This window comes from Engystomops pustulosus, chromosome 7 (genome assembly GCF_040894005.1).
Source record: "Engystomops pustulosus chromosome 7, aEngPut4.maternal, whole genome shotgun sequence".
NCBI classification, from domain to species: domain Eukaryota; kingdom Metazoa; phylum Chordata; class Amphibia; order Anura; family Leptodactylidae; genus Engystomops; species Engystomops pustulosus.
This window is the reverse complement of record NC_092417.1, coordinates 49,388,232-49,411,991: the sequence shown is the minus strand read 5'-3', so window position 1 is coordinate 49,411,991 and position 23,760 is coordinate 49,388,232. Positions and strand designations below refer to the sequence as shown.

The window sequence follows — 23,760 nt, the reverse complement described above, 5'->3', positions numbered from 1 at the left end:
GTCTGAGTATTTCAGAAACTGCTGATCTACTAGGATTTTCACGCACAACCATCTCTAGGGTTTACAGAGAATGGTCCGAAAAAGAAAAAACATCCAGTGAGCGGCAGTTCTGTGTGCGGAAATGCCTTGTTGATGCCAGAGGTCAGAGGAGAATGGGCAGACTGGTTCGAGCTAATAGAAAGGCAACAGTGACTCAAATCGCCACCCGTTACAACCAAGGTAGGCAGAAGAGCATCTCTGAACGCACAGTACGTCGAACTTTGAGGCAGATGGGCTACAGCAGCAGAAGACCACACCGGGTGCCACTCCTTTCAGCTAAGAACAGGAAACTGGGGCTACAATTTGCACATGCTCATCGAAATTGGACAGTAGAAGATTGGAAAAACGTTGCCTGGTCTGATGAGTCTCAATTTCTGCTGTGACATTTGGATGGTGGGGTCAGAATTTGGCGTCAACAACATGAAAGCATGGATCCATCCTGCCTTGTATCAACGGTTCACGCTGGTGGTGGTGGTGTCATGGTGTGGGGAATATTTTCTTGGCACTCTTTGGGCCCCTTGGTAGTATACAAATGATAAAGAGAACATGTAACAACATTTTTACAAATACAGCTAGTGACAGCTTCCTATAGAGCCCTTTTAACTGACTGACACCCTTCTTTTAGCTAGAAATTGTTTCTCTTACATCCCCAAAAATCAATGTAATGTTATATTACCTGGCTTTAGAGGGGCCTGTCCTCCTAGGCCAGACCTTCTTTTCTACTCCTCCCCATTTCCCATGCCTCTTCTCAGCATACAGCACTTAATGTCATGTGACCAGAGTGATGTCATCTAAGGTCTTTTACTTAGTTATGGACTTCTATTCCTTCCCATGCTCCCTGGAGGCATACTGTAATTTCATGGGATTAGCTACATACACAAGGTAGATGTTTCAAATATAAACAGGTAAAGGTATCTTAGATGACATCACCCAGGTGACATGACATGAAGTGCCCAATGATGTAACAGAGCGCTTACTCAATGTTTCACTCATGGCCATGGTCAAAGTCATGCCAATACACAGGGTGCATTGGTCTTATTGTCTTCAATGGCACATTGCTTTATTTTGTAGACGGTTCTTGGCCACAAGGTAGATTCCTCTGAAAATGTTTGAAATTGTTCAGGTTTCATTATCCCTTGCGAGTGTCTCTTATTCAACCAGAAAACCTGACAAAACACAAGACTCTCAATTTTTCTTCCCATAATACTACTTTCTATGACTCAGAGGTTTGGTACTTGAGGGCTCTTCTTCAAAATGATCAAGGCAGCTTGGAGTGTCCTTTATGTTATGAACTTCATTTGAATCAATTGAAGAAAAAGCACTTACTGAAAACTGTAGTAATTCTGTCTCAGCCTCACTGACATTTATGAAATCCAGATTACTAATGTCTTTGGCATAACTGGCTACTTCAGATATGATTATAATTCATAGTGTGCTACATAATACAACCAGAACTTGTTTTGTGTTTTCCTATGTTCTAAGCCAAAAGAAAATCAATTATCTTGAACCTGAAAGGTTCAGGACAGGTTAGACCGACTCAACAAAGGATACCTAAGGGAACCTGACATAATATTAGGCCCCAAAGACTTACTTACCTCCAGGGCCTAATACACTTGGGACAATTAACAATTCTTTCTGGTGGGACAAACAAACAAGGCAGCAACTCTAATAAAGAAACTGTATTGGGGAAAGGGGGGTATGAGCATTTTCATAAAGAAATTTAGGGTCTTTATTTTCATTTCTACCATATGTAGTATTTTTTATGGTTCTAATAAAATATTTTTTGATAAGGTAAATTTTTTGAAGTGCATTGCCGCATCGTGTTCCAACCTCTCAGTATATCACAATCGTGCGGACAGATTATTCTAGACCAGGCTCTGCCTGGGATAGAATTGTGCTGTAACCCACACCAGGAATTGGAACAGGCTATAGCTAATGTGCCCACTTTTGAGCCTGACAGAGTTCAGTCCACACCCCTTCCCACAAACTTAGTATGGAGGTGGCTTTAGGGGAGGTAAAGTTGCTATTTTCACTGCACCAGGAACTGAGGGGTATTTCCACGAAGTCAAGTTTCTTAAATGTACGCAGGATAACAAAATATTACATTCTCTAATTCACCATTATTAACAAAAATACAGCAATACACAGTACAGCATTTCCCCCCACAGAGTCCAAACTGTTTCTATCAGTCCAGGTGTACACAATTTTGGTTGCCCAGACATGACCCTGTATCTTCTGACTTCTGATTGTGGCACACGCAACCCATTTTGTGGAGCAGCTGCACTGACTTCCATGCCACATAGATTAGGGGGCGTACCATCGGACAGTCCGACAGATTCAGACAGAGGACTGTATATAACTTTTAATTGTGTCACACACCCTATGTTAAAAATGCACCACAAAAAAGATGGTGAACTCTGCCAGACCTGAGTGGAAGCGACACATTTATGATTTCCAGTGCATGATCTTAGTGAATCGCTCACCTAGCATTATAAACGGACAATGCATTTTCAGTGAACTCCAGTGACCCTGTAAGTAAATGTGCCCCACTGAGTTGCTGCCAGCAACAGTGTAAGGAGAACTACAAGCTACAGACAAAAAAGTTGTATATCTTGGGAGGCACAGCAGGTCTAGCAGTGTGCTGTGGAATAGTAGAGATGCAGGAGAGCTAACTGTGTCATTGTGTACAATATGCATCTCATGGATCTCATCATCTCTGATCTGTCTCATCTCTCTTTCTATGTGTCAGATACTAGTAAAATGTTCAGAAGGTAAATGAAACTGTATGTAAACCTGTAACCTGATAATCTAACCACATTGTCAGCACACAGAACTAGATGGATAATAATGTGTCTGCTTAAATCACCCACACCCTGGAACATTACACCAACTATCACTGAGTGATAAGATTTAAAAGAGAAATAAAACTGAGTAAAATTATGAAATAAAAGTTTACAATTGATCTTCATTGAGTTAACATCACTGGAGGGGTTGAGGTTTATACATTTTCTTTCTTGGACAAACCCCTTTAATTAATCCCCATCAGTGTGTATTTTTTTATCAAAAAGGAGCAGAAAGGAGGGCCCATTAACCAGTTTAATGAGAGTTAGGAGCACAGTGTTGTGGGGCAATACAGTGGCTCTGGCATGACACACTCCTAATAGTTGGCTCAGAAGGCTAGCATTGAAAAAAGGTCAAAGTTGACCGAAACGTGCGCACCTCATGACCTACCATATTGAATTATACTTTGAATAACCTTGCTATTAAGAAAGTGCACTTTACTCTACAGCCTCATTCAGATGAACATGTGCTTCCCTGGACTGTAGCCTGAGTGAGCATACAGCTGCATGCTGGAGAGAGGAGGAGTGAGCACCGGCACCGTAACATGGAGAAATATAGGACACGTCTTATATTTCTCTGTGCATGGTCATGGTGAGGTGAGACAACAAGTGCTCACCACTCTGTGACTGGGTGCCATAGGCATTAATCGGGATCATTATCTGCCTGCAAATGGTGCGGCCAGATATCGGTCCCTATTAGGTTCATCTGAATGAGGCCTTAGAGTAACTGCATTACACTAAGGCCTTGTGAATACAAACAAATGTTCACCAGATGTACAGGAGAGACAGGATGTGCGCTCTTCACACCTTCCCTCTCCTTAGAAAGACTAGCGGCTGGAGCCAAACTACGCCATAACATTCATGTACATTAGGCCTAAGAGTCCAAGTGCCTTCCTGCTTTGCAGGCACCACCACATGGAGTGCCCTCCATATCACTGTAGCACCAACATATTCCATAGTGCTTTACTGATTGTCATCAGTCACATACATTTCTGTCTCCATGGAGGTTCAGTAAGATGATTTCAGATTTGAATCCCGAATACTGAAAGATATTAGTTCACCTCCAGCCACCATATAGGTACATGCAGTGTCAGACTATGGCCTCTAGGAAGTAGGCCCTAGTAACTTTCAAATAGATATTTTGTTATGCTGGACCTCTGGAACCCAATACTTTGTTAAAGCACAGGCCCACCTGTGGATTCTCCGATACTCTGCCATGTATGCTTCTTTTATACAGACTTAATTAATAGAGGAATTAACTGAAAATAATAATATTATACTTTTTATATCAGTGTAATTTAATTTGTGTTGTTTTTTGCTGTTTCTTTTAGACTTATTTTTAGTGGTTGATTAAATCCCAAATTCTTGGTCTATCACATTTTTTTTTTCTGTTTGAAACCAAATTAAAATACGTCCTTTTATGTTCTCCTATTATTCCGTTTGATGGGAACATGCTTTGATTTGTTTTGTTTCATGTTTTATAATGCTTCAGATTTAGAATTAATCATGCAGGATTTTACATGGAACAAAGGTATTGCTTGAAAAAGCAAAGTGTGTCTGCAAGTTTATGTGTATGTGAGTGTTTGTGTCATGTTAATCTGACAACTATATATCACTCACGTAGAAATAGCGAAAGTTATTTTTCTCTCTTTAACTATGTATAAATTCTAGTTATTGCTACTGATCCCAAGTGTACATAATTATCTAAATTATAGCTGTCTAAAATTTATCTATCTATCTATCTATCTATCTCATATCTATCTATCTATCTATCTATCTATCTAACATTTTATATGTTGTTCTCCCTTTAGAATCAAGCTTCTTACTGGGAAATGCACAGATTGTGGACTGGCCTGTAGTTTATAGTAATGACGGTTTCTGTAAACTTTCTGGATATCACCGAGCTGACATCATGCAGAAGAGTAGTACTTGCAGGTTTGTGTCATTTATTTACGTCTTTATCCTTATAATTGTAAACTGACAATTGTAGACCTCTGTGGACTGCAGACCATAGCCTGTTTTATCTCATGAATTCATTAGATTTTGCCCATGCTTGAATCAATTCATCAAAAATTGAATGAGCCCCAAAGATAATTATATTGTTCCATTTTAAAATGTAAAATGTGATTTTCTGTCTCTTTCTTTTATTATTTAGTCTTATGTTCTTCCAGGGGTGCAACTTTAGAGGTTGCCTCCCTTTCATTCCTGAGGGGGGCCTATATCGTGCCTCTTCCCCATACAAATTGGATTTGACTAAAAATTCTACATTTTCATTTGGGGTTCTGATCCAGATTCTACATTTTGCTTTACTTGGCAGGAGCTGAGTGCAGAGCTCTTCCATAAGAAGTTGAGACATGTATCTGCTATATGAATGGCAGTAGCTGAGTGTACTGATTATATATATGGATAGCAGGGGATTTGTGTAGGGAGTGAAGGATCACCTATTGTATGTTTAGGTTCTTACCTGCACTTTCATGTCTTCTGACTCCAAAGTCTCCTCCTCTATCCACAGTCTTCAACCACTAGTCCCTCTCCTCCTACCAAAGCTTGCAGTTCCAGGTTCCCGCACCATTACTACACAGCTAGCAGGCATCTACATTTACTTAACCTACCTACTGGCACTTTCTGCAAATTTATATTTTTGTTCACAGTTTAGACCCTGGGCATCTACTGAGTTTGCAAACCTGGAATTGATTTTGCTTCTGATTCTGTGGTTCTTCAGCCCAGCAGTGATTGATTATGGTCAACACAGTGACCAAGTAAAGAAAGACTAGTGCAGGACCGCAGAACTTTGGGCAAGGTTTTTCCATGACAGGTTTTCTTTAAGCTAAATGAAAAAAAAAAAAAATCTTGAGTGTTTCAAGTATCTGTAATTTCCAAATGGTCTACAGTTGCCAGACGTTTTTTTGTTACATAAATATATAATAGCATAATGTAAATCTGGCAATGTATACTGGAAGGAGATGATGCTCGGGACACTGTAAATCAATAGGAGTTATTGTCCTTTAGTGCCAAATTGTCATCTGTTCCATTTGGTTAACAGCCCTTAAGACTGCGACAAGAGGGTTAAAGAGGTTAAAGTTGTTGTCTGGGTTCAGAATAGGAAGTGTTACTTTTGTTTAGTTCTCTTCATCTATCCCTGCAGTTTCTGTTACATGTAGGGGATAGAAACCAATTGCTGCTGGATCTTCTGGTAAATTTGATCTTCATGCTTGAAATTGCTTTTTATGTTTTCAGTGGAGAATTCCATCAAACACAATTATTTTAGGAGCCGGCACAGTGTTTTATCCTATTTTTCTCCCTATGTGTTTACTGTTCCACAACAAGGATAACTTGCTTATAAGCGAGTGCAGCAATCAATAAATGGCCCTTGAGGACTTTTTAATATGTGAACTGCGGTAAAACAACACTAAAGACCAAGTGGACTTTCTTCAGATTGTGCTGTTTAAGTTGAAAGTGAACAGTTTCCCTGAGTCAGATAATACATATACGGTAAGTCAGGATAATACAGCACCTATAGGATTTTATTGGTTATCCTCCAGGAAAAATACAGTGTTGGACTGGGTTGCCTGAGTTTCAAAAGTGAAATTGATTCTAAGGGGCACATGTATCATAGTTTCAGCTAGCCAAATTGTCTAATTGTAGCGACTTTTGCCATTTTAACTCTGTTCTTTTTCAAGCACCTCTTGTCTGCACCTTTGTGCAGTGTTCCTTATGTATTTTTGTTTTCCAGATGTTCTGTGCGACTTTTCACTTATGTATCACTTTTTTAAGACTTTTTTAAGACTTTTTAGGCACAAATCTGCACCTGGTCCAGGGCAGGTGCAAAGGAAGTTTTTTTTTATTGACCCGATTTTTATCATGTTAATTGGAATTATTTCACATGCTTTAAATGTTTCACATTATGCACAGTAACCTGTTTTGTCAGAATACTTAAATGTTTGCATTTTTTTTATTGGTTACTTCTAAGGGTGAGGTCACATACAGCGGTTTAATTGTGTTTTTAATGCATTTTGAAACTAATTAGAACAGCTGAGGAGAGGTGATTTGCCTTATTACATTACTGTTAACATTTGTGTTTACAAAACGCATTTTAAACACAGCGTTAATGCACGTGTTAACATTGCATTTACTATGCGTTTTGTAAATTCAAATGTTAAGGCAAATCACCTCTCCTCAGCTGTTGTAATTAGTTTCAAAATGCATTAAAAATGAAACATGTTAAATCCCAAATTAAAGGAAACCTACCACTTGAAGTGGCAGGTTTCAGGTGGAAATACCAAGCACCAGCTCAGGGTGAGCTGGTGCCGGAGCTTATTTTTGTTAGTGTTTTAAACCGCTGTATTGCGGTTTAAAACACTTATTAAACTTTATAGCCGGCGCGCGACCGTGCGCACGGCTACATAGGAAGTGAAGGAGAGCCGCGCGCATGGTAAGCGCCGAGCGCGTACCTCCCTGCGCCGGCTATAAAGTTTAAAAAGTGTTTTAAACCGCAATACAGCGGTTTAAAACACTAACAAAAATAAGCTTTGGCACCAGCTCACCCTGAGCTGGTGCTCTGTATTTTCTTCTGAAACCTGCCACTTCAAGTGGTAGGTTTCCTTTAACAGTAGTGTCCTCTCCTGTATATAACCCCCCCTCACATGGCTTGTGTCCACTCCTGCATATAACCCCCTTACGTGGCTTGTGTCCTCTCCTGTATATAACCCCCCCTCACATGGCTTGTGTCCTCTCCTGTATATAACCCCTCACATGACTTGTATCCTCTCCTGTATATAACCCCTCACGTGGCTTGTGTCCACTCCTGTATATAACCCCCTCACATGGCTTGTGTCCACTCCTGTATATAACCCCCTCACGTGGCTTGTGTACACTCCTGTATATAACCCCTCACGTGGCTTGTGTCCACTCCTGTATATAACCCCCTCACATGGCTTGTGTCCACTCCTGCATATAACCCCCTTACGTGGCTTCTGTCCATGTGGATTTGAGACATTTGCAACAAAAAGTCTCAAAAAGAAGCCAAAATTTGCGCCTGCAAGGATAGGAAAAACTGAACATGTATCACAAGTAAAAAGACCTGATCATACATAAGGTGCAAAAAAGAGCTGCCAAATGTCTCCAAAATTCACCTCAGAGAGACCAAACTATGATACATGTGCCCCTAAGTGTTTACCCTAAATATTACCTAATTTTGTAATTTTTTGGTGAAGAATCCCGCTCAGGTCCGCTCAGGTTCACCTTCTTCTTCCTGGTGCATGTTAGTGCATTCGATTGCAGCACAATTTAAAAGTTAAATCCCGCGCTCAGTTCGAATCAGTCGGATTGTCTGATGGCACGCCCCCTAATATGTGACACAATCCCAGTGCAGACACCTGTTAAGGCCTGAGTAGGCCCCGCAATCCCTGAAAACGGTGCACAGTCTGACGAAAGACCGACGAAAGGTGTTATTTGAACTGAACAGGAAAAGATGTAAAAAAAAGTGCTTAAGAATATGGCATAACTGTTTTCATTGGTAATTCTACCACATTTGGAATTTTTTTCCAACTTCCCTGTAAACTGAACACAAAAAAACATTTTGCCATTAGAAAGTAAAATTTAATAATAAGCTCTTTTAAATCTCAGTAAATGTAAAAATAAAAAAAAATATGACTGGTGGAAAGAGGGGAGTAAAAAGCGGAAAAGCAAAAATGGAAAAGGGCCTGCTAAGGAAAGTTTTAAAAACTGTGGAATTTTATAAAACTTTACCAAAATATGCATGGCATGAATCCATCACCCTTTCTCAGATTTGACTATAAATGTTGAGGGTCTAGGTACCCCTACAAGCTGTCAGCTCTTCCTCCCTGCAGGTCCCTACTCCTTCTTTTCCATGCTGCCTTCAGCTGACAAGCTGGGAGGGGGGGGGGGGGCACTGTTCAAACAACTGTATAAAGCCATATGGCAGTTTTGAAAGGGTTAAATACAACTGGGTCCATTCTGGTGAATGTCACTTGAACGTTATTCAAATACCAGCAATTTTTTTTTCAGGTGGTTTAAAATACTTGTCATATATCTTTACTATTTCTGTGCCGTCTGGTCTCCCAGATTAACACGATGGACATACATAGCAAAATTTACAGTGGGCTTCCTTCCAGGTGCTTATTTCCCATTTGATCTCTTATTATCGTAGAAAATGAGAAATGGAATGGCACTCACCGCGTCAGCTCCTTAGAATGGCGTTTTTTATTGAAGCATACTCACAAAAAACACTGGAATGTGATGGCACATAGAGGGAGGGGAGGACGCAGGGACTCAACACATGGCAGAAAAGGACAGCTGTTTCGCGCTCTCGGCGCTTCGTCTAGCTTGTCTGCGTCTGTTAGCAGACAAGCTAGACGAAGCGCCGAGAGCGCGAAACAGCTGTCCTTTTCTGCCATGTGTTGAGTCCCTGCGTCCTCCCCTCCCTCTATGTGCCATCACATTCCAGTGTTTTTTGTGAGTATGCTTCAATAAAAAACGCCATTCTAAGGAGCTGACGCGGTGAGTGCCATTCCATTTCTCATTTTCTACGATTTTGATGTACTTACGCTAGGAATCCAGAGCACCACAACGCTCCTATCAACACTCCGTACACCATGGTTTACATTGTCTCCACAATTTACCTCTGATGGACTTTTCAGCAACGTATGTGACATACTAAGTAGTGCCACCTGTTTCCACCTTCTTTTGACACAATGATCTCTTATTATATGACAGTTCATGCTATAATAAATGGGTGATGTTCCCATGGTTCGCTTACAAGCTGCATTAGACTAACTTTGCGTCGTTAATTCATTTAGCTTCCCCATGGCACCCTGGTAATCGCAAATATCATGAAAGCATTTTTTTCACAAAACAATACCACTTGAAATGGTGGCCTTTTTTGTCTATTACTTTCATCTAATATGTAAAGCTGAGTGTATGTGTGTGCATGTATGTATGTCTGTATGTATGTATGTCTGTATGTGTGTATGTATGTCTGGTAAAGGAATATGTACCATCACATTTAGAATCATCACATTTGCACATCCACTCTGTGTGACTCAGGGAACGTCATAGACTCGGTTTTGAGATGAAATTTTCATTCTGCGCTTTCCAAAATCAAATTATTAACCTCCATATACAGGAACCATTGCCTGATGCTGCTCTGGCAGCAAGAAGCTGAGCTGTGATTGGTTGCTGTTTTGCCACAGGTTATTACTATGAGATCAGAGCTTTGATTGGTCACTACGTGCAATGCGTAAAAGACGCTTATGTGTGAGGTAATATAGCTAGGGCTACAGAGATAGGAGGAGATTTATCAGAAATGTCTGAGGTAAAACTGTTCCAGTTGCCCATGGAAACCAAAGATCAGATGTAATTTTATAAACAGCTGCGGGAAAATGAACTTCGAGCTCTGATTGGTTGCTATGGGCAACTAGAACAGTACTGGTCTTAGATTCTTCTGATAAATCCCCCCCATAGACAAAGTTACAGTCTACGACAAATACAGAGACAGACTGAGACAGTCAGAGAGAGAGACAGTCAGAGAAAGTCAGGGACAACCAGAGACAGTGAGAAACAGAGACCGTGAGAGATAAAGGCGGTCATAGACACAGACAGTCTGAGACAAAGACAGTCAGAGAAACCCAGAGACAGACAGAAACAGAGACCGTCGGAGACAGACAGACACAATCAAAGACACTCAGAGACAGAAGTGGTCAGAGACAGACACAGTCATTGAAAGACATAGTCAGAGACCATCGGAGACAGAGACAGACAGAGAAAATCAGAGACGGTCAGAGACAGTCAGTGACAGAGACGGTCAGTGCCAGTGACAGTTGGAGACAGTGACAGATAGAAAGAGACAGTCAGAGACACTCAGAGACAGAAACGTTCATAGACAAAGAGAGAGATTGAAACAAATAAAATATATTTTTTTAACCTATTCTATTTTGTTATAGGTAGGAGTAGTTATTTACTATTCCGGGCAACACCAGAAGCTAGTAGTAACTCATATACAGCAGTTTCATTGCTATCCTCTTCAGTTTAGCCATTTGGAACAGCAGTCCCAAATACGGTTACGGTTGAAAGAAAAAATATGAGAAAAAGAGAAAATCTGAAGAATGCAGAAATAACTGAAAACTAATAATTCTTGGGTCACAGCCTCCAAATATATTAAATGTTATGTTTTTGTTTCCCTGAGATTATTGCTGCATTTACCTTATAATTATGTTCTGTGCTTCAGGAAACTGTTTGCATAGAAACAGTTCCATTTTATTTCATGATATTAGTTTTGTGTTTCTTTATGTACTTTATTCTGTTTGTGGATTTTTTATAATATTTGTAGTGACAAGAAAATTACAGGTGGGAAAAAGTCCAGCTCAGAAATTAAATTTGTACTGTGTTGCTTGGTGTTTTACATATTTGGAAGATAAATGAGTCTTCAGTAGTGGCAGTTTATGGAAGTACGGTAAACTATGGGCCGATTCCAAATTTCGACCCCCTCCTTTCAGACTGGCATTTTGCCTTTGTGGTCCAACATCACATCATCAAAAAACAACATCAAAAAATGAAATTTTGTTTAAAAATGAAGCCTTTTTTTCTGCTTGTAGGAATAACTTTACAACTGTTCCAACCAAACTGTTGACGGATAAAGCGAAGAGCCATGATTTTTTAATTAGGGCGTCACACACAGCAATGGGTAAATTAGCCACTTGCTTTTATTGTATTATAGTACATACTCTAACTCAAGATCAGCACAGGGAACATAATGTAATTCATATAGAGTGGCTGCACCATAGTGAAATAGTGAGTGCATCTTTGAAGTATGGTATAGATTGTTATTCATGATAAAAATAAGCTTAATTGTCTAACATATTTACAGGGAGTACAATGGCAGAATAGTGTGTTAAGGAGTTTGAATAGACACACTCTAACTCAAGATAAGCATAGGATAAATGATCTTATAAATTCATGTAAAGAAAGCGCTTTCACACCTCGTCCTAGCACGTGCAGCTGATCCAGAGTGCAACTTTGGCCGCTGATATCCACATAGAAAACCTTGTATTCCGAAACCAGAAAAATCTACAAAGGCACCTCCTATAGAATAACAGAAAAAACTTTATTTCACATCCATAAAATAGATAAGTCATGTAAGCTCTACAGTCTACACGTTTCGTAAAAGTTCCTTACTCATGGCTAAGATCAAAGTGCTAGACAAATAGCCTATAGCTAATTTACCTGGAACAATTACACCATATCCTATGTGCGAATATTATTAAATACATCGTAAATACAAAAATAAATACATGTATGTATATATATATATAGATTGCTACTAAATTTTGACTTTTCTAAATTTAGTAGTGATCTGTATCTATGCACTTATGTATTTGTTTTTGTATTTACAATTTACATGTAGGATATGATTGTTTCAGGTGAATTGCTAAATTGTGTTTTAAGCACTTTGAACTTAGCCAGGAATAATGAATTTTTCTGAGTTTTTTTTGCCTACAGCTTACCTATTTTATTTGTTTTATAGATGTTAAATAAAGTTAAATAAATATTTTCTATTATTCTATCAGAAGTGCCTTGGCATATTTTTCTGGTTTCCGGAATGCAAGGTTTTTTAAATGATCTTATGTATATCCAGTGACTGCACCAGCAGAATGCTCAGTTCAGCTCTAGAGTATAATATAGTGTCAGACTCCAGGGAAAGGGAACCAATGGACCACGGTGGACGATGACGTAAGCCAACACTTGGGACCAGGTCTAAGTGGCACCCAGTTTTCACCAGAGCCCGCCGCAAAGCGAGTTGGACTTGCTGCAGCGTGGTTCCACCAGGTCGTTCCACAGGTGCGACTTTGTCCGCAGTGGCAGCTAAGGCGAGGTACACCGACGTCAGGCAGGAGATCAGGACGGGGAGCACAGGATCAGAGCCGCACAGGATCAGATGTAGCAACAGGTCAAGGCAGGCATAGTCAGGAACGGAATCGAGGTCACAACGGGAAATCACAAAACGCAAAGGACATGGGAACAAAGCTTTTTATAAGGCTGTGAGGCACAAAGATCCGGCAGGGAACATTGGAAGGGGCTGGGTATTTAACAGGAAGGGTATTTATGGGCCAATTATGGGCACGCTGGCCCTTTAAATTTAACAGAGCTGGCATGTGCGTGCTCAGGGCTGCGGGAACGCATGCAAGGAGCCGCAGAAGACGCCGCTGGATACCGGCGAGGTAAGTCGAGCGGCGAGCGCAGCGGGACACACGGAGGTACACGGGTGCATCTGTGACCCGAGACAAGGGTCGCAGGGGCACCCGTGACATATAGACTGGGAATCATGATCAAAATAGTCTTAGTTGTATAATATATTTACAGTGAAGAATCGTGAGTGCTGCTCTAGAGTATGATATAGAATTGTGACTCATGCTCAGAATAGGCTTAGTTATCTAACATATTTATGGCAACTGCACCAACTGAATAGTGAGTGCAGCTCTGGAGTATGATATACACTCCAGAATAGGAGATGTTGTTGTATCTATATATACTTGAAGCTTGAATGAAGCACTTTAATATAATATAGGTAGTAACGTGTGTTAGTATAGGATACATATTCTCATGTATTCACACTGTAACAGAATAGTGAAAGCTCTGGAGTTTAGTTGTAATGTAATGAACACAATCCCTACCTCAGCGGATACAGAGCTTTGCTCTGGAGTTTTATTTCAGAATTATTTTAAAACCTGCATCAGCTAAACTGCTAAACTTAATTCACTTTACCATCAAAATCCATCATGATAAACCAGGGACACTTAGGCCCCTTCCACACTGGCGTTTTTCACGCGCGAGTTCTGCGCGTGCATTTGACGCGCAGAACTTGCATTGCACTCTGTCCCATTGTATTCAATGGGTCTTTCCTCATTAGCGTTGGTTTTCACGCGCGTGCTTGCGTTCGTTTTCACGCGCGTCAAAATCGCAGCATGCTCTACTTTTGCGTGTCACGCGCGTTTTTCCCGCCCCATACAAGTCTATGGAGATGCATCAAGAACGCATTGCACTCGCAATCATTGCAAGTGCAATGCGAGTGCAATGCGTTTTAAACGTAAGGGTTGCTAGGTGACCAGAATAACAGTATTTCCCCTGCTCGCGATCGAGCATTTAATTAAAAAAACACAATGAAGAACAGTGAAGAATAGAATAAAAACATTGAACACAGTGAACACAGTGACCACAGGATCATTTAAGAGAAAAACACAGTGCAGAACACAGTGCAGAATAGATTACAGATGTTCGGCACATCTGCTTACTTGTCGGGAGATACGCGCGGAACGGTGCGCCCAAAATAGCATGTGAAGAACAATATATATGTGTGAAGAACACATTGCAGATGTATTTAAACATCTGCAATGTGTTCTTCACACACATATATATTGTTCTTCACATGCTATTTTGGGCGCACCGTTCCGTGCGCATCTCCCGACAAGTAAGCAGATGTGCCGAACATCTGTAATCTATTCTGCACTGTGTTCTGCACTGTGTTTTTCTCTTAAATGATCCTGTGGTCACTGTGTTCACTGTGTTGAATGTTTTTATTCTATTCTTCACTGTTCTTCACATCTGCTAACTTGTCGGGTGATAATATACACGGGGAACAGTGCAGAATAGATTGCAGATGTTTGCAACTTATCAGAAGACATTCTTTTTCAATTAAATAACACATTTTAATCCCAAACCATGGTCCCTTTGAAAAATGCTCGAGTCTCCCATTGACTCGCGCGTGAAAAGCGCGCCGAAAACGCAAAAAAACGCTAACAACACGCGCGTGAAAAACGCAAAAACGCTAATTACTCCAAGAAAAAATGGAACAAAAACGCAGCCAAAAACGTCAGTTTTTCACGCATTGCACCCTGACGTGAAATGCAACGCTAGTGTGGAAGAGGCCTTACTCATAGATCAAGGCACCGTGGCTGTGGTTATCTTCCTATATTTGTTATCTCTGGCCTACTTTCTTCTAAAATCAACTTTTACAATTATGCTAATGTTATAGAAACCTTCTATGCTCTGGCTCCACAGGCTGTTGTAACACTGTGCAGCAGCATCTCCCATATCCTATATTTCTGAGTGGCCACCAGCTTTTGAGTTTCTGAACACTAAATTAGAAGCTTTCCACTCACAGTAAGCAGAGATACGAAAGATTATCTTAAGGGACATCTACCTTTGTAGATGTAAACCAAGCACACTGACATACTGGTGAGTGCCCCATGGGACAGGATCCACTTTTCTTAAAGCTTCTGATACCCTTGTTTCAAGAATAAAAGGCTTTGAAATTATGCAAATGTATCTGAGGGGCTCCTGGCTCTATTAAAACCTAAAGGGTCCTTACTCATTGTGGTAGATGAGCTTTAAAGCATAAAGGATGCAAAAAAGATGCATCTCCTTTCCACACTACAGTACAAGGCTTCTACTTTATTCACTTCAGGGCATTTGGATCATGATTTGCCTACACACTGTGTAGTGGATATACATGTGGCGCTGTAGCATAAAATCAATATCAATTATGCATAAAAGACATCCATGAAAAACACTAAACATCATGTCCTACAGCACAAATGTGATGCCCAATTAACTTGTAAGATTGTAAGAGTTTCCCCAGTACCCAGCGATCAGGGCACCGGCATAATAAGTATATGTAAACAAGACTGGCAAGGGATTCATTAGGCAAACACATCATACATACACAACAAGTGTAATGTGAGTTCAGCATGAACAAAGCACGAATAGTAATCTTTCACCTTAGCGGCTGTGCCTAGAAGCAGGTGTTTGACTGTACAAACAAGGCTTAAAGGGATGATCAAATATTATTATATTGTCATATAGTAACAGTGACAGATGAAAGCTGTGATCAGATGCCATAGACAGCTGCATGAGTCTCCCTCTTAGTGTTGGGAGGGATTTTTGTGAAGTTTCCATAGTTTTGGTGTTGTTTATATTGATACGCTATCAATAATTAAAAGCCTTTAAAGGGAACCTGTCTGGATGATTTGGGACACCAAATCATCCACTGGTCCTTATAGACCAGTGGTTTAGAGTCCAAAACTGCTCAATAGATGGAGTTATAGAAACATTTATATAAAGGACATACACTGGTCCAGGGCTCTTGATGCCTGCACAGTGATGCAGTAAAGCTGCTGTAGTTGGCACAGCCTAAGCACAACGAGGCCGGTTTGTACTGCTCAGGCTTCATTGTGTAAGTGCCGGTAAAACCAGATAAGAATCCAATGTGCCTTTTGAGACTCATCTCTAGGTAAGTATAAATGCTTGTTTTTTATAGTGGCCATGGAAAGCGCTCTATCAATGTGATTTGGGGCACTAAACCACCAGTCCATAAGGAGCTGTAAGTGGTTTATTGTCCCAAATCACACTGACAGGTTCTCTTTAACTTTTTATGGCTCATATTGTACCTTTGTGTGTCTTATGGTTTATTCAGACAGGTGTTTCTCACATCCATATGCTATCAGGGATTTCATGGATACTATCTATTGGCTTATTAAGACATCTTTTTTTTCCAAAGACCACATAAGAAAAAAAGAGCATGTGTTTTTTCTTTACATACTCTACATAGAATGCAAACCTCCATAGAAGACAATAGAAATAGGTAACACACCCCTGTGCTGTCAGTTTTTTCCCAACTGTTGATTGGGTGCAAGGTTTGTACTCTTCCTGAGTACTGCTTGCCAGGGGACGGCTCACGGTTTTAGTAGGCCCCTGGGCGATTGAGCCCCAGTTGGCAGTTAGCTCATGTGGCAGCATTAAAAATTCCACACAGTCTCCTCTTCCCTAAAATATTCTTTAGTTTATCATACCAAACACCACCTTCATGGTTATCTTATAAACAGCCCCCACATGGTTATTTTATATAAGCACCCCCCTCACATCCAGTAGATTCATTAGATACAGCCCTCCTTTAACCACCTGGGTTTCTTACGTACAATCTTATGTGGCCCCCCCATCAGCTCTGGGTCCCGGCACATGCCCAGCTGTGCCCAATGCTGGTGCCGGCCCTGCTGCTGGCCCTGCTGACAATGCTGGAGAGGATTTCTGCTGTGACTTCATGCTGTGAAGAAGAAGGAGCTGCTTCATTGAGTGAAACTTGTCGTGCACTTAAAGGGGTTATCCGGGTGTTATAAAATACTGAGGGCCGGGCTGGGGTGGGCTAGTTAAACATAATAAACATGTACTTACCTCATCCGGCGCTGCCGATATCCCGTGCTGTGGTCAGTCTCTTCTGTGCGCTCGTTTGTATACAGGGGCACACAGGGAGCTTCCGGCCGGCCGGAAGCTCCCATCCAACACCATCTCCCAGCACTTACAACGCTGAGAGATAGGGACGGATGGGAGGAGCCGGCCACATCGCGGACCGGAAGCTCCCTGTGCGCGGCTTCTGTGCCGCTGTAAACAAATAGGGGAACGGATCGAAGGGACCGCGGCGCGGGACATCGGCGGCACCGGAGGAGCTAAGTACATGTTTATTATGTTTAACTAGCCCACCCCAGCCCGGCCCTCAGTAATTTTCAACAGCCGGATAACCCCTTTAATCTTTGGCGAAGGCTTCACAATCCAAAATGCTGCCAAATCAATTAAAACTGATGATTTATAGCTTGAGCAACGTACAACTCTGATCATCTTATAGGTTTGCACTTGAGAGTTAATTGACTCCGGCAGTGAGCGGTCAAAAATTTCGAAATTCTTTATTTTTCAATCCAAGATCATAAAACACAATCCATCCTCGATAAAACTTATCTTATAGGTTTGGACTGCTAAGATTACATATATAGTACAGTTTTCCGTTTGTCTATCCTGGTTGTTATTATTCTTCGGTAAAAATATTCAATATTAACTTGCAATTTGCAAATTCCCAGTTTCTGTGTTACCTCAATGCATGCAACTCTTCTTTTTCTCAGCTTCATGTATGGGGAACTGACAGATAAGAAGACCATTGAGAAAATCAGGCAGACTTTTGAGAACTACGAGTCAAATTGCTTTGAAGTCCTTCTGTATAAGAAAAGCAGTATGTATATCAGCTCATTGTGTTTTCTACATAGCTAAACCCCATCACTTGTCTCAAAAAATCAGTTGTAAATATGTTATTGTGCCAATATTCATGACCGAAACACAACCACCTTTTGTGCCCAAAGATGCCAGTCTAACCTAAAAAAAATGCATGTTCAGATTATGTGAGGGTCTTTGGCCATATGCAGTTGCCAAAAATAAGCTTAAAGCAGCATTTCACAAACATTTACTAATATTGACCCTCCCCAAGGATGCAAGGGGACAATATTTTTTTTTCTTTATATGCCTTGATTTCTAATTGTAAATTGTGTTTGGATTTTCCATTTTGTGACAGGCTTTGAATTGTGGTTCAGGAGCTTCAAGTGATGTGGGAATGGAATGGTATATTTGGGGTTCAATGCAGTAATATAGTATTATACCCTATGGACATGACCCTATGATGGCTCCTTGTTGTACTGAGTTATCGTATGAGTTCTTGTACACGCAGTCTCCTACTTAAGGATATCCAACTTACAGACACTAGTCACCAGTGAAGCTCTCTGGATGACCTCTGGTGAAGCTCTCTGGATGCTTTACATTAGGCCTAGACTGCAATGATCAGCTATAATGTCTGTAATGAAGCTTAATTGATAATGCTTGTTCCCATGACAGCAAAAAAAAAATTCTAAATCCAATTGTCACTGGGACAAACATTATAATTATGAAATATACCAGTTTCGACTTACATACAAATTCAACTTAAAAACCAACCTAAAGAACCTAACTTGTACGTAACCCGGAGACTGCCTGTATACATTTTGGTGGCTCTCTTCAACCTTCCTACCGATCTGTAGAAATGTTTGTGTGCTGCCTAAAAGCTGGATGTTTGGAAATCCCCATAATGCTACTTTAGATGTATCCATAAGGCACTGATGGACTTTGTTTCCATTGATCTTAGCTAAAGTTTCGCTCATTAGAATCAATATTCAGGTCCACTTGGGAATCCAGAGTGCGGAGTGAGATGGAGCAGGTTATTGGGCTGTTAATTTTCACATCAATAGTTATTAAAGTATTACTGTTAATTGATTTCATGAGATTTTCTTGCTGTATGCCTTCAGGTTTTAGCTCCTATGATTACAATGGCGGATGTAAGCCATGTGTTCATCAAGATTACCTACAATCCATATAAACATATGTGACATTACTTAGCAGTGCATTCACATGGATTGCTATAATGTGGTTTATTAAGTCTCAGCTGCTGTTAGATCCGAGCTCCAATAAACAATGTACAGACCAGTAACACAAGGGTGTTCGGAAAAAAATTCTTCATGTAGAAAACCATCAGACTAATAGAGCACATTTAAGATCATCAACACAGAACCTTAAATTCTAAATCAGACATGTTTCTATAAAAAAAATATATATATTTTCCGGGATAGGACATAGAAGTATCTTACTGAACCCCAGATGTAAGACCCTAGAAATCACAAGGAAATGTGCCCTCACATGAATAGATCATAAGTCCACCAGCATGACCACCACTCAGTCATCTCCTATGGAACCACTTCATTATTCAGACCCATAGAAATGAATAAAGCAGTGTGGATGTATGTGCACTACTATTTCAATCACACAGAAGAGTTGGGTTACTCTGTTTTTTTGTGATGCTATGGGTCCCAGCAGTCAGACCATTGTTCTGTAAGGTCTATATACGTATATCGGTAGAATGGGAGCTGAATACATTGGGGCAGATTTACTTACCCAGTCCCTTCCCGTTTCCGCGTTGCGTTGTCCGACGAGGATTCGGGCTCACTAACATCATGAGTCCGAGTTCCTGCATGTGACGCTGCTGCGCCGAAGTCCGCCGGAGCTCACCTGCTTCTTCCTGGTGCATGTAAGTGCTGATCTTGAGACACAAATCCTTTTTTAAATTCCTCGGTTTGTCCAAATCCGTCAGGTTGTCTGGCGGCCACGCCCCTCGATTTCTGTCACATGCAAGACGGCACCAAAGTGCCAAATTCCGATCGTGTGCGCCAAAATCCTGTGGCAATTCAGCGCAAAACGGAAATCATCGGGAAACCCGACAAAAGTGCGGCATTCGGACCTTTAGTAAATGAGCCTCATTGATTCACACCATTATTACTATTCCGAGATTTAGTGAAATTTAGTAAAAGTAACATTTTTTTTAAGCAGAGAATAAGTTTCCTAGAAATAACAGCTGATCATGAGGAGAAACAGATGGCGTCGGGAAGGAATGTGTTGAGCATTTATAAGACACCTGGGGGAATTTATTATCGACTTTCAAAAGGAAAACTGGTAGAAAATTCCCCCCCTTGTGCCTTATTTATAATGTGCCAGCCCCACAAACATGGTGGTTTTCCGAAACTCACCGTTTTTTTGGCCGCAAAAGTGTGTCGCCGCTTGTGAATCTGACACCTTTCTGATGTTTCTATTTTTCTGTCTGGTTTGTGGCACAAAAAATAGCAACAAAAAGCTGGTCCAGGGAGTTCTATTTCACCTTCATGAATGGGGAGACTTTCATAATCCGCAACAAACTTAAATCACACTGAAAATTATTGCACACTTCAATTGCCATACCCTGTACCCAAAAGTATCAATGCCCTTCTGATGTCTTGGGCAGTTTCAGTCCTAAAAGGAGTCCTGTTGTTAAGAAAGCAAATGCATTTCTTGAGGACCTATTCTTATGAGATCCATCGGGTCCAACACCTGGCACTCCCAATAATTAGTTGCTGAAAGGTGATGAGTGCCTTCAACTTCACATGCCTGGTCACTTATCCTTCCTAAAGCTCATTAAAGAGAATGTGGCTGAGATGCAATACTAAGCACAGGCACTATAAAATGTATGGTGCTGTTCATAAAAAGGAGTAAATAGGCTTCACTTCTCGTCCTAAACCTCCAAATACGGGTGACAAGTGTTAGACCCCCCAAAATCTCCTTCAATAATGGTGCCAAATTCTTCTATGTATCTGGTTTGAAGTCCACTCAAAAACTAGCAAGGGTGGAAACTACTCTTTAAAGGCAACTAGGATGTCTACCCAATCCTCCAAAAGATCTATTTACTGCATTACAACGTGTAGCTATAGTATGCATAGAAATAAGACTCTCTAATGACATATTATATTATTTGCCTTTCTTATCGTTCTTGTGTCATCGACTCATATGGTTTCTAATTCCGTCTTTACAGGGATGCCGGTTTGGTTTTATATGCAGATTGCTCCAATAAGTAATGAACACGACAAGGTTGTTTTATTCCTTTGTACTTTCAAAGACATTACGTTATTCAAGCAGCCGATTGAAGATGAGTCTACACGAGGTAATTGTTCTGTTACTCATTAGTCTTGTGTGTCTCAAGCAGCATCTGTATACTGCATGTGCGGCTGTTCACTCGTACCAAATCACTGTGTTCATATTTCATGGCAACTTATTTACTGACACCTTGGTGAAAAAGCAACATATAACACTAAATACCAGTGCATACATACAGGGTACGGAGACATAAGAAATAGATTACTGCAATTCTGACTGTGATGTCCTGGGCTGATGGGCTAAATTTCACATACTTTAGCCCCTTATGGATATGATGCTCGATTGTCATATTCCAGATAATTCACATGAGGATATGCAGATATGCTAAAAATATGTCTTTTTGTAAAGAGTCGCCCTGAGCATGTAATATATGCTCTATACAGATAGACTATGGCCATCCAATATCTTGTTATAGTAAGCTTGATGTAAAAAGGGATTAGAACCCCCCAAGGATCCAAAGAATGACCCAATCCAATCAATTGTGCAGTTGTAAATTAGTAAGATATCATCCTATCTCTATGTAATCCCTCTGCAGCTCTAGTGGTATATTTTGGCCTCTGATGCTTCTGGAGTCACATTTATTATGGGTGTGACCACCGAGGAACTTCCTGGTCTCAGTGGTCACCACCGAGGAACTTTCTGCTCTCAGTGGTCACCAAGAAACTTCCTGGTCTCAGTGGTCACCACCGAGGAACTTCCTGCTTTCAGAGTTCACCGAGAAACGTCCTGGTCTCAGTGGTCACAAGTGGTTCATCAGATGTGACCGCTGAAGCCGATACCTCCCTAGATTTTTAGCTAATTTTACCTCATATATGGAGCACACCCTCTGCTCTACTGTTACACAAACATGAATCAAAAAACTGAGTTGCCTTAAACTTTTCTACTGCATATTAGAACCCCCCAAGGATCCAAAGAATGACCCAATCCAATCAATTGTGCAGTTGTAAATTAGTAAGATATCATCCTATCTCTATGTAATCCCTCTGCAGCTCTAGTGGTATATTTTGGCCTCTGATGCTTCTGGAGTCACATTTATTATGGGTGTGACCACCGAGGAACTTCCTGGTCTCAGTGGTCACCACCGAGGAACTTTCTGCTCTCAGTGGTCACCACCGAGGAACTTTCTGCTCTCAGTGGTCACCAAGAAACTTCCTGGTCTCAGTGGTCACCACCGAGGAACTTCCTGGTCTCAGTGGTCACCACCGAGAAACTTCCTGCTTTCAGTGTTCACCGAGAAACGTCCTGGTCTCAGTGGTCACAAGTGGTTCATCAGATGTGACCGCTGAAGCCGATACCTCCCTAGATTTTTAGCTAATTTTACCTCATATATGGATCACACCCTCTGCTCTACTGTTACACGAACATGAATCAAAAAACTGAGTTGCCTTAAACTTTTCTACTGCATTTGGTTTATCTTAAAGGCTTATGGTGTAGAGCTGTGTGCTGTAAGATCACAAAGATGGGCATTCATTATTGGCTTCGCCCCATTTTTTGTCGCCGTGGGCTTTTTTGTGCCTTGCGACATTTGCACTGGATTTATGATGTGTCAGCACCACAATTTAGCTTCTTTTCCAACACTCACAGTTTTTTTGTCACTTAATGTGGTTGCACCCCTTCAATCCAGACACTTTTCTTGCACTTCTAGTTTCCTGAATTTTTTTTGGTACATTAATTAGACTAAGAAAAAGCAAGTCTACACCCTTCATGAATGTGGTTTCACATTTCTGATACTCATTTGTTCTTCTTGCAGTGTGCCCAATACATTAAGGCCATGCACCACATTATATACAAAACATGTCTAAAATTGACCACCAAAAATAATGAATGCCCCTCAAAGTCTGCTGACATATAACATATATTGCAATATAGTAGGCAGTCCAGTTGTCATATAGCTCACATTGAACAGCAGGTGAGCACAGCAGTAACAGTGCATAGTTGGCATTGAAATTTGTGTTTGGGCAGCTGGCAGAGGACCAGAAAATGAACTAAGAAGTAAGACGCATAGCTGGCACAGGCCTAACAGCAATCTCATAAGCAGGCAAATAATGGAGAAGAGGTGCCAGTACAGATGTCAGGCAACAACATAGTCAGTCAAACAGAGCAGTAACAGGTATGCTAGAAGCTGAGCAAGGAATTTCATAAGAACATTGTATGGAAGATTAAAAGTAGTGGTGACGGTAGTTATATTATTGCATCTCTCGAGAATCAGGATAAATTCAGTTTTCCATTTGCCTTCTTCTTTATTGCAATAAATTACCAACTGATCAATCAAGTACCTAATGACTACAATGGTAGAAAGCAATTTTATCCAAAAAAAGTCTACCAAACAAAGACCATGCTTGTGAAAGCTTGGCTAGAAATACTAGCTAAATATAACTGGGGCACAATAAATAATTGATAACCTTACATAGCACTGGGCCAGGACTTAGTAATTGGTTTCTTATTTTTATTGTTCACCTGTTCATTTACAGTGGAAATTAATAAAAAAAAAAAGTCTTAGCACAGG

At 40.7% G+C, this 23,760-nt stretch overlaps 1 protein-coding gene across 5 annotated transcripts in view; it reads left to right on the top strand.

Annotated features, from left to right (window-relative positions):
- KCNH5 (potassium voltage-gated channel subfamily H member 5) overlaps nt 1-23,760 on the top strand; it is a 259,762-nt gene that overhangs the window by 26,545 nt on the left and 209,457 nt on the right. For 4 of the 5 annotated variants that reach the window (XM_072115836.1, XM_072115835.1, XM_072115834.1 and 1 more), the window contains exons 3-5: nt 4,691-4,814; nt 17,840-17,946; nt 21,133-21,261. In XM_072115836.1, the coding sequence (XP_071971937.1) occupies nt 4,691-4,814; nt 17,840-17,946; nt 21,133-21,261 (360 nt within the window). Of the gene's footprint in view, nt 1-4,690; nt 4,815-6,248; nt 6,372-17,839; nt 17,947-21,132; nt 21,262-23,760 lie in introns of those variants that run through there. The other variant, XM_072115837.1, reaches the window with a different exon arrangement.